The sequence below is a fragment of the Orycteropus afer genome, unplaced genomic scaffold (genome assembly GCF_000298275.1).
Source record: "Orycteropus afer afer isolate SDZICR_OR568_19922 unplaced genomic scaffold, OryAfe1.0 scaffold00063, whole genome shotgun sequence".
Classification (NCBI taxonomy): Eukaryota; Metazoa; Chordata; class Mammalia; order Tubulidentata; family Orycteropodidae; genus Orycteropus; species Orycteropus afer.
Genome location: NW_006921650.1, coordinates 9394168 through 9405722, shown reverse-complemented (window position 1 = coordinate 9405722; position 11555 = coordinate 9394168). Strand labels below are relative to the sequence as shown.

At 42.8% G+C, this 11555-nt stretch overlaps 1 protein-coding gene across 1 annotated transcript in view; it reads left to right on the top strand.

The window, feature by feature from the left end:
* Nucleotides 1–4360: 4360 nt before the first annotated feature.
* Nucleotides 4361–11555, top strand: part of CFAP69 (cilia and flagella associated protein 69) — a 133590-nt gene continuing 126395 nt past the window's right edge. The window contains exon 1 of the mRNA XM_007939831.2: nt 4361–4480. Within this exon, the coding sequence (XP_007938022.2) occupies nt 4361–4480 (120 nt within the window). The remainder of the gene's footprint in view (nt 4481–11555) is intronic.

Sequence of the window (11555 nt, the reverse complement as noted above, 5' to 3'; positions counted from 1 at the left end):
TTTCCAAAGAAGTATTCAGGTGTTTGTCTTCAATCTCATTAATTCTGTCTCCCATTGCATCAATTTCTCCTTTAGGCAATCTACTTCTGTAAAGATTTATCGTCTTGGAAACCCAAAGGGGGTCACTATGAGTCAGGATTAACTTGATGGCAGTGAGTTGGGTTTTTTCTGCTGTTAACTTATAGGCTTCAAAAATCCATGTTAAAGAAATATCAATGAATAATGGTGCATATTAAATATATATTCTTAATTGAAATGGTTCTGAGTTATGAAAGTTTAAGCTTGGTTCATTTACCAGGAAGGAAAGCAAATAAATAAACTCAATATTATCACCAGTAAGGAACAAAGGACTTGGAAAATTCACAAATAGCACAGTGAAAGCCAGTTTTATGGAGATAGTTAACATTAAAATCATCACGGGAGCTCTGGTGGCATAGTGCCCAAGGCATTTGACTGCTAACCAGAAGGCTGGCAGTTCAAACCCACCAGCCACTCCTCAGAAGGAAGGCTGGACAATCTACTTCCGTGGTGATACTGCCTCGGAAAGTCAAGTAGGTGTCGCTATGAGTCCCGTCCGACTCAACGGCACATAACAACAACAACAACAAAATCATCATAGTGAAAATACACACTGAAGCAGTTCTTCTCAAATTTTAACATGTAAACTAATCACCTGGAAATCTTGTTAAAATAGCCTTTATGATTCACTAGAATGGGTCCACCATGGGCCCAGAGATTCTGCATCATGTAGGTGATTGAAGTGCTCTATTTTCAGTGGCAGGGACCTAAAGAAATGTCTCCATTTGGCTTCAAGTCAAATAAAAATAATTTATGATTTGTGAATTTTTAACGAATATTTATTGAGACCAAGTATGATTGAGACCATAGTTTTCCAAAGTGTGGACCCCAGACAAGCAGTACTACCATTACCTGGGAACATGTTAGAAATGCAAAGCCTTGGGCTCCACTTCAGACTTAATGAAGCAGAAACTCTGGAGGCAGGACCCAGAAGTCTATGTTTTGACTAGCTCACCAGACAATTCTGATGCAATTCTGGCTTGAGAATCACTCTTTTATCCCTATGCTGAGGGCTGGGGCTGCAAATCTAAGTAAGTGACTATCCTTGCTTTCAAGAATCTCAGCTTAGTAGGAAGGTGAGCCAGTAAACACCATAGAGTATGTGGAGTGTACTGTAACAGCATGAACAAGGTGGCACCTTACAGACTGGGGGATGTAAGGAACATTTCCTACAAAAAGCCATGTGAACTGAGTTTCACAAGAAGTTAGCTATCTGATGACAGTGTCTTTTGTCAGGTATGTGCAAAGCTAACACAGGAGGAAGCTTGGCACCTTTGGGAAACTGCAAGTAAATTCACTCGAAATGGCTGAGCGTGAGGTTATTTGAAGATTTCCATCCTCTTCATTTCTCATCTATCAGTGAGTAAAACAAATACTATCAAAGCTTAAAAAAAAAAAAAAAAATTACAAAGCTGAGTCTCTCAACCTGCCAAGCAAGAGAATCGACTCTATGATTCACCGATTTCATCAAGGGAAAAAAGTCTGGGGTTTTAAGTGCTAGAAAGAGGGAGTTCATGGTGGTTATGCTAAGCATTGAAAACTAGCACTCTGGAATATAAGACAAGAGTAAACATGTCTGTACACAGTTAATTAAAATTGTGCTCTGGTCGGGAGAGTTTCTGTACTTAAGTCCAGGAAGAGTCTGATTTTCCAGGGTCATTCAGGTTTATGAACTCTTGTATCTTCAGCCTGTTGTGATCAAACACAATAGTTGATATTTTCTAGGAAAACTCTGTTTTAAGTAAAACATTTTCCTTTCCAGACTCTCCTCTCAGTCTCCCTCACCTTGATGACCATACAAAGGATAAGTAAATCACCCAATTATCAGGTCTCTACCTCTTAGTCGAATGCTCCTTAGAAGTAAGAATGGCCAGACTTTGTCTCACCTACTTTCGTCATATTGTCAGAAGGGACCGTTCCCTGGAGAAGGATATCATGCTTGGTAAAGTGGAGGGTCAACGAAAAAGGGGAAGGCCCTCAATGAGATGGATTGGCACAGTGGCTGCAACAATGGGCTCAGGTATAACAAGGATTGTGAGGATGGCGCACAATCAGGCAGTGTTTCATTCTGTTGTACATCAGGTTGCTATGAGTCAGAGCCAACTTGATGGCACCCAAACAACAACAGCCTCCATCTTGGCTTTGGGTGTCAGATTCTATTGTTTATCTAAGTGGTTTCACTCTCCCTTTGCTGTGGAATACTCAGAACTGTGCCACAGCAATTAAGATCCTGTTAACAATACACTTGACACACCCTTTGCACTCAGTAACCTTAGACCTACTGAACCAGCCTGGAAGTTTAGGGCCTGAAAGTAGCTCTAAAGATTCCAAGGAGTAGGTGTAAATATAAAGTGCAAACAAAGAGAATGTTGAAAGCTTAGATGAGAATTTCAAGCAGCAGAGCGATCAACAGTATAACATGCTACAGACAAACATAGCTAGATGAGGATTGAAAAGTGTCCATAGACTTGGAGCACAAGTGTTAGTGTTCTCTGCACAGTTTCAGAGGACTGCGATGAAGACAGTGAAGGCAGGAATAGAAGTGAGGAAATGAGGTCTAGAAGTGCTGAGGTACTCTTTTAAAGAAGGTGGTTTCTTTGGCCATCATTTACATCACATCCTGTCGACTCAGTCCTATTTTTCCATTTCTTTTTATTTCTAGGGCCAGAAATGTCCTTCAGTGTTTGAACCGGAAGGTACGTTAGAAATCATTGATTAATCTGCTCATTTTACAAAAGAGGAGGGAGGCCCTGAAAAAAGTGACATCCATTTCCATGGAGCTTGTTACATGTAATTTTTTAAACGCATAAATTCTATAAACCAAAACCAAAGTCACTGTTGAGTCCATTCTGACTCATAGCAACCCCCTTTGGGTTTCCAAGGCAGTAAATCTTTATGGAAGTACATTGCCCAGTCTTCCTTAGAGAATATAAAAACTCATACTTGAGTCTTGAAAATATTCTGAAGGTTAAAAAAAGATTAAAATGATTAAAGGATTTTGCTTTCACAGCCATTTCAAAACCACAGGTGTGTGGAGTGGTTGTGATACTGATGATCATCATTAAAATGCTTGCCATTGAAGTCTCAACACTTCTGGTATTATTATTAACTTACAATGGATAGAAAACACAGTAATAGTAAATATAAAGGTAATTTTGACCATTTACAGGGCACTCATTATGTGCCAAGCATCACTTTATAAACACTATTATCTCAGTTCTCTCAACAATCTTATTTTACAGTTGAGAAAACTGGGACTTTCAGGGGTTAAGAAACTTGCTCTAGATTCAAATCAAACTGACTTAAAAGCCTCCTAACACTAGTTTAGGGAGTTCTGGTGGCATAGTGCCCAAGGCATTTGACTGCTAACCAGAAGGCTGGCTGTTCAAGCCCACCAGCCACTCCTCGGAAGGAAGACTGGGCGATCTACTTCCGTAGTGATACTGCCTTGGAAACCCAAGGAGGGGCCTCAATGAGTCAGATCCGAGTCCACAGCAGCGGGTTTGATTTGGTAACACTAGCTTATTTAACTGTCCCAACTCACCCCACTGCCATTGAGTCGATTCAGGCTTATTGCAACCCTATAAAACTCTAAAAACTCACTGCTGTCCAGTCGGTTCTGGCACATAGCGACCCTTCCTTGGGTTTCCAAGAGTCTTCCTTCCGAGGAGTGGCTGGGGGGTTTGAACCGCCAGCCTTCTGATTAGCAGTCAAATGCCTTAGCCACTATTCTACAGAGCACAGTAAAACTGCCCCACAGGGTTTCCAAGATGTAACTCTTTAACGAAAGCAGACTGCCACTGTCGTTCTCCAGCAGAGCGGTTGGTGGATTCGAATTGCCTAGCCTTCATTGGCAACCGAGCGCTCTAACCACTGCACCACTAGGTTTCCTCATACCCAGTGCAAACTACCAAGTCTGAGACACACAATTCTACAGTACCACTCCTCACCTTCCACAGACATGTCCCGCTTCTTCTGGCACGCGGGCAAATCCCCCCATTTCGGACCTCGTAGGTGGGGATTAGGCTTCTGTGTAGTTTGAGTCCCCGAGGTTCCGTAGGAGCCTGTGTCTCCACAGCGTCCGGCCCCGCCCCCTAGCAACGCGCCGGCTTGTGTTAACAACCCACAGGCCCGCGTAGCGGTCCGCGGGCGGCTGGCGCTGAGCGACTCCCGGCTCGGGAGACCCTTCTCGAACCTAGCAGCTCGCAGTCTGCCTTTACTTCCTGGCGGCACAGTCTCTTTGGGTAGTGTGGCTGTGGGCCTCCCCACCTCTCCACTAGCCATGTCGACTGGTGAGGCAGTGGTGACAGCCGAGGCCCACGAACAGGGTGGCAGGAGCAAGTCCAGCAGCCCCCGCCAAATCCCGGTGGTTGGCGTACTGACGGAAGATGAGGCGGCGCGGGTAAGGGCAGGTGTCTGTGTTGGGGAGGGAGGAGGGTTTTGGGGGCAGGGGCGAGGCCTGGAGGCGATGAGGACGGAAATTGGGACCCGAGTGGAGATGGAGGGAGCCCGCGGGACAGAGGTTCCAAGCGTAGAGCCTATCCCCGCGAGAACAGCGCCGCTTTCGAAGAGGGTGGCTGTCGTCAACCAACCAGCCTAGGGACTCGTGCCTCGTGGGCCTCCGGAGCTTCCCACTGAATGCGTCTGCGAGGCCTTCCTGCTTCTCTTCAAAAAGTGTGCCTGCGAAGGGTCTAGGGAAGAAGGAACCATTCTTAGCGAAAAGATGGATTTGATGAGCAGCTCACTTTTATGTCGACCCCTGTTATCAAGTGCTGTTCTTGCTATAGGCGTAAATTGCCCTTGTTTAAATTTGCTGTCTATAAAACGTGCTTTTGGAGGGGAGAAAATTGGTGGTAAAATTAAGTAACATTTTGGTATGAAATTGTAACGTAGGGATGGGATAGGGCAGAAAAAATTGGGGAGGTTAGACATGATTTGTTTTATTGTGCTCATATTTGGTTTGGGATTTGCTTTTGTTATAAAGTTAACTCTTTCATGTTGGACTGTTGAGAAATAACACTTAGGCAAACTAGAGAGTGTGGAGGATTGGATGGAATCAACCAGATGACACTGTGAGAGGGGGTAACACCAAAATGACTGTCTATAAAATTTTCGTGCAGTTTCAGCTGAAATTATTTTTAACATAAAAATATCCCTGTAGTTAAATAACAAAAACATTTTTCATAAACCTAGTTTACATATGGAGGAGCTCTGGTAGCATAGTGCCTAAGGCACTTGACTGCTAACCAGAAGGTTAGCGGTTCAAACCCACCAGCCACTCCTTGGAAGGAAGGTTGAGCAATGCTACTTCCGTAGTGATACCGCCTTGGAAACCCAAGAAGGGGTCGCTATGAGTCGGGGCCGACTGGACGGCAAATAACAACAGCAGCAAGTTTACATATATCAATATACCTAAAAGCTAAAACTCTATACCAATTGACATCTTGAATCTTCTAATGCACTCAGATCAGAGCTGTCATTATTACCCTATCAAATGAGGCTTCAGTCATGGTTTGGTCTAAATGCACTGCAAACAACTTGTTTTTGTTCATGCCGGTGTTTTTATGGTCACTGATTTAGTCAAATTTTCTGGTGGTTTAGCAGTAATATCGTGGTAATTAGTATTTGTGAACTCATATCAATAACATTTTTGAAGATTAAGTAGTAATTAAAGGAAAGGAAGCAGTAAACTTTTTAAAAAAGGCTTCTGTTTAGTTACTGCTTAAAAGGGCATGGGGATGGCATATTCTGGCTTCCTCTAACTTTGTAAGAGAGAGACAGAATCACCATCAGCAGCCCAAATCTTATTCCTATGAAGCCAGACATGTCGCTACCCTCCAACCTTTTTACCAATTCTGACACCAGTCATCCCTCCCATGTCACTCACTGCTTCTCTGCTGGGTTTGACAATTCATTGCAGTGGCAGCATAGAACTCACAGACAATACTCACAATTATGGGGTTTATTAGGGAAGTAACAGTCCACAATTCAGGTTCAGGAACGTTCTCAGGATACAATTCTTCCATCAAGACAGTCTTCCCTCTGCTATGCCCTCAGGGACACCTCTTTGGCCCTAGACCTCACTCTCTGCCTGGCCTCTGCCCTGCTCAAGCAGGTGTTAAAAGCTCTTTTACCTGTGCCAATAGGTACACCTAAGTGCACCCCACTCCACCAGTAAGGCTCTTGCCTAATGGCACTAAGCTCTCTCGCTCTGGGAGCCAGCAAGGCCACTGCTCTGTCTTGTGCCTTTTGCTTGCATTGCTGCTGTCTCTGCAAAGACATCTTTGCGAGGATGTCTCTGCTGGGGCGTCTCTGCCTAGAAGGGCCAGCACAGGGATCTCTGGTCCAAGGTTGTGCTCCACTCCAACTCCAGCTCTTCTCTTTTGCTGGCAGTGAGATTCCCTCGCTGCCTCTAGGAGGGCTCATGTTAAGCCTGGCAGAGTGACAAAACTAACCAATCCCAACATGAAAGTTCTGTACACCTTATTTGCATGGTCCCACCCAGTAATCCAGTGAGAGTTACAAAGACTATGGCTAGAAAAGCCACACCAAGTAATTCACTGCACTCCAGTTACAAATAATATTCTAACTAATAATGTAATTCATTTTAGAAAGATTTTTCAAAACAATTTTATTATTATTCATATAATCTGGAGTGCTGGTAGTGCAGTGGTTAAAGTGCTCAGCTGGTAACTGATAGGTCTGTGCTTCCAACTCACCAGCCCTCCATGGCAGAAAGATGTGGCAGTCTGCTTTTGTAAAGATTTATAGCCTCAAAAACCCTATGGAGCAGCTCTGCTCTGTTCTATAGGGTTGCTGTAAGTTGGAGCTGACTGGTCAGCACCCAACAACAAGAATTATTACATGTTAGCAATCTGTATCACATATTATTCTATGACTGAAATTGATAATAAATATTACTAAGGATTCTGTATGGTCTTGTATAGGAGGAGAGTCATGGTGGGGGGGTGCAATGACACCATTAGTTACCACCCAGGGTAACACCACCTTTAGTGATGCCACTGTTTATGGGCCTGCACTTAAATTTCCATTCATGGCAGGAGTTTTTAGAAACTCAAGTTGTTTATTTCATCATAGAGTTCCACTACTCCCCTAGAGAGCCATAATCACGTGTCTTAAAACCATGAATTCTACAGAGGAATCCTGCCCTGTCTCCTCACACTAATTGGGTGGAGCCACTGTGGGAATTCCTGTTGTGGCTTTGCAAGTCTCAGGCTGCGTCAGGAGCCTTGCCTCCTGCGTCCACATCCTGGAGCCATAGAGTTCCTTGGGAGTAGCCAGTTGACTGGGGACCTCTTTTACTGTGGGAATAGAGTTGAGCTTTCTGGGGACGGTCAGGCGTTGACACATTAGCCTGTGGAGCCAAGGCACTTTTGCATGAGGAGGAGCAGTTATTCGGGGAATTTACCTCTTCGGTTTGTTGAGGTATTCCAACCCAGATGGGGAGAAGAGCTTTGAGGAACAAGAGCTCTCTACTCCCAAGGCTTCAGGGATCCTCAGCACTACCTCTGTTCTCCAGGAAAACTGAAAAGTAGGTGAATTTAATATCTGATGGCTCTTCCTTTACTTGGTAGAACAAAAAAAATGGGTGGGGTTATATAAGGCAGGCAAGCATGAGTTTAAAAAAGGAAAGAAAGGAGAAATACTTTTTAACAGGCCATTGCCAAAATAGTCTGTAACATACCAAGTAAAACAAATATACTTGTGTGTATATGAGGTGTCTGTGTGTGTATGTTTTCTCTCGTCCTTTTTCTTTTTTTCCTTTGTTTTCAATATAATCTCTCCTTCCAGGGCCTAGAATTCTTTTTTGAGAAGAAATTCATCGACTGGCATTAATTCATGTTTCTTGTTATCACTACTTCCAGGAATATTAACATTTTTAAAACTTCTGGAGAGAAAAGGTAGTTTCTATCCAAAGAAATAGACTATAAGCTGAATTAGAAACTTTTTAGAGTTAGGACAAATATTAGCGATCACTCAGCCTTCTTGATTTTTGTTGTGGTTTTTACAGTTGAGGACCTTAAGGACCATGAGAAGTTAACAGGGTTACTTAGTCACTATACTCAGACAATGGGACCCAATACTCTGCCATCATTAAAATGATAACCTTTTAGACCTCTGTGACAAGACAGTGGAGGAGAGAACTTTGAAACTAGAAGTCTTTCTAGTTCTTTCAAACCGTTCCATATTTTCAGCCTCTTACTCTGCTAATGCTTGAAAATATATTCTAGCAGTGAAAAGTTAGAGTGTGGGCTCTGCCTTGGTTGATGAAGTCAGCTTCTCTAGTAGTTTAGCATTTGCTATTCCCTTTATTTTTATCAAGAGGTCATTACCTTGTAGTGCACTGTATAAAATCGCTTTGTGTCTCTCCTGCAAGTATATCAGTTCTTTGCGAAGGCAGAGGATTTTGTTTACTTCACTGCCGTTATCTTTAACACCTGGAACCATGCCTAACGCATGTTAGGCACTCGATAAATATTTGTCGAATAAATATATAATCGTGACTGGTTGATTTGCACAGATATCATGGCTGAGCTTCCATCCCCAAATTCTGAGAATCCCCCTGATCTGCCAGCTGATGTCATTTTCTGTCACTGTCTATAATATTGCCTTAAAGGTCTTTGCCTCTCTTTTGAGGTTATTGTTAGAAATAACCTCTGTGGTCATTTGAAGAGTCAGGCAGAGAACTTTGGTGCAAAGAACAGGTGCCCCAGCATCAGACAGACTTGCTATTCTGTTCACTAGGTCTATGACCTTAACAGTTAGGTCTGGGGGCCTTGGTTCTGTCAACAGAGATAAGAGTACTATCCATATATGGTGGGTTTGAAAATTGCCTGAGATAAAGTATGAGACATTATAAGAGGACCATTATAATTGTTAATTCCTTTTCCTGTAAATACCAAATGGGCAGGATGTCTCCCCTCTGAAATATCTCTTGGTTAAGTGGGAAAATAAGTCCATCCTATAACCTGAAGTGCATGGAGGCCTCATTGTCTTCAAAGCAGTTTATTAAACTTCTGTTCGTAAAAATGTTTTTCAATTTTTCCATAAACATCTTATGATGATAATAACAGCAATTATTTTTAGTTACATTTGTATGTTCTCTTTTGCTGCTACATTATGCTTGGTCTCATTTACCAAAAAATCTTCAGTTATCACTTTAAGCCTATGATTAAACTCGTTAACACATTCAGCCCCCACCCAAATCTTTTCCTCCAGCATCCTTGTTTCAGCAAATAGTGCTAACACTTACATAATTCCTCAAGTCAAGGAGTCGTCTTAACGGTTTTTTTCTCCTAACACATCCAGTCACTCTATTAGGTCTTGCTGATTCCATCTCCTTGATGTTTTTAACTCCATTCACTGTTGTCTGTACCAGTTGTCACTACCTTAGTCAAGGTCTGAAGTTACAGACTGGTCTGATATCTCCTGTCTAGCCCTCTCAAGTTCCTTCTCTACATAGAAGACAAATGCTCTTTTTATTATTATATTCTACTGGTTAAAGCCTGTGAGGAGCCCTGGTGGCATAGTGCCTAAGGCATTTGATAGCCAGAAAGTTGGAGGTTCAAACCCACCAGCCGCTCCAGAAGGAAACTCACAAAACCAAACTCACTGCCATCAAGTCAATCCTGACTCATAGTGACCCCTCCTTGGGTTTCCGAGGCAGTATCTCTATGGAAGTAGGTTGCTGGGGCAATCTACTTCCATGAACATTTACCACCTCAGAAACCCAATAGAGGTCACTATAAATCAGAATTGGCTTAATGACAGTTTTTTTTTTTTTTTTTTGGTTGGCTAAAGCTTGTGGAAATAATGAAGACTACCCAATGACCCAATGAGAACAAATTGTTGCTGTTGTTGTGTGCTGTCAAGTGGGACCCAACTCATAGCAACCCCTCCTTGGGTTGCCGAGGCAGTATTATTACGGAAGTAGATTGCCCAATCTTCCTTCCAAAGTTTTGAACTGCCAGCCTTCTGGTTAGCAGTCAAGTGCCTTAGGCACCATGCCACCAGAGCTCTTATGATAGAGGCTATTTATTCAGAGCTTGCTATACAGCAAAGGAGTCAGCCACTTGCTTTAGGCTAAGACTCAAAGGCAGGCAAGGGAGTGGGAAAATTGTACATTGAAAAAGAGAAGGCTTTGGTCTGCTATATTTGGAGGTTGTTGACATGGAGTAGCTCATTAACTAAACATGGGACATCTTATGTGATTGGTGTGGGAACATATTTGACTTTTTCTGGTTGGACCTGAGTTGGAAGCTGAGGCAAAAAGTAGGGAAGCTGGTAGAGTTTGGCTTCCCAGGCTAGTTGCTGCAAGACTTATAGGCCATATATGGTCTGGCCATTGTCCATAAATTCAATCTCTCAAACTATTCAATGTTTTTTTAAGATCCATAGCACAATATACAAGACCTTCTGTAAAATGGAGTTCCAAATAGATGTAAAGTACTTGTAACTATACTTGACAATAAACATTGTCCAATAAGTCTCAATTATCACCATCATGGTTATTACCATTATTATTATTATCATTCATGATTTGACCTCTGCTTCCTCACCAGCATCATCTCTATAGGCATAGCCTCTCCAGCTTACTGAATGACTCACCTGTCCTCCAAATGTCATGTTTTCTTTTACTTTCTGGCCTTTACACCTGCTACTCTCTCTGTCCCCATTTCTCAAATCTTCAGTGTATCTCACTAAATCCTACTTCATCTCAGCTCTTCGCACCAATTACTTCTCCCAGAAGCCATCCTAAATTCACCTCCTCTCCTCCCCATATCATTTTGTGCCTTTTCTATGTGCTGCTAGAGCACCCCTTATCATTCATGCAGCACTCTGTAGTGTGTTATCTATTTTACTTGCATCCCATACCAGACTGAAAACTACCCTAGCTGAGGACAACATGTTGTCTGTAAAGTTTCCCATACCTAGCATACTTTCTGGAACATAGAGCCTGCTAGTAAATATTTATAGAAGGAGGAAAGGCAAAGGAAGGAGAAGTGCTGTAGTGCCTAGACATTGGGTGGTTCCCACTTTTGGCAAAGAAACTGTGTCTGGTGTATTAGAGTGTTTTTTTCCTGCAGAGAAAAGTCTAGTTTCAAAGAGTTTTGGATCAATCAGTATAAGATAAGGTGGATGCGAGACAAGCCAGAGCCCCCAAACCCCGCTGCATTCCCTGTTAAGTTTTTGTGACCCAGAGAAAAGCTGGAAAATAGAACTCTGCTCTGAAATCCAGCCTTCCATAACTTTAACAGTCACTACTCTGGCCGACCAAATTTGTTGGTGCTGTTTGTTCTTATTTTATTCCTGTCTCCCAGTGCCTAGACTGTTGGCTTTATTTTAGCTATCACCTAGACCCTTGGGGGGAGCTCTGGTAGCATAGTGGCTAAGACACTTGCCTGCTAACCAGACGGCTGGCGGTTCAAACCCACCAGCCACTCCTCGGAAGGAAG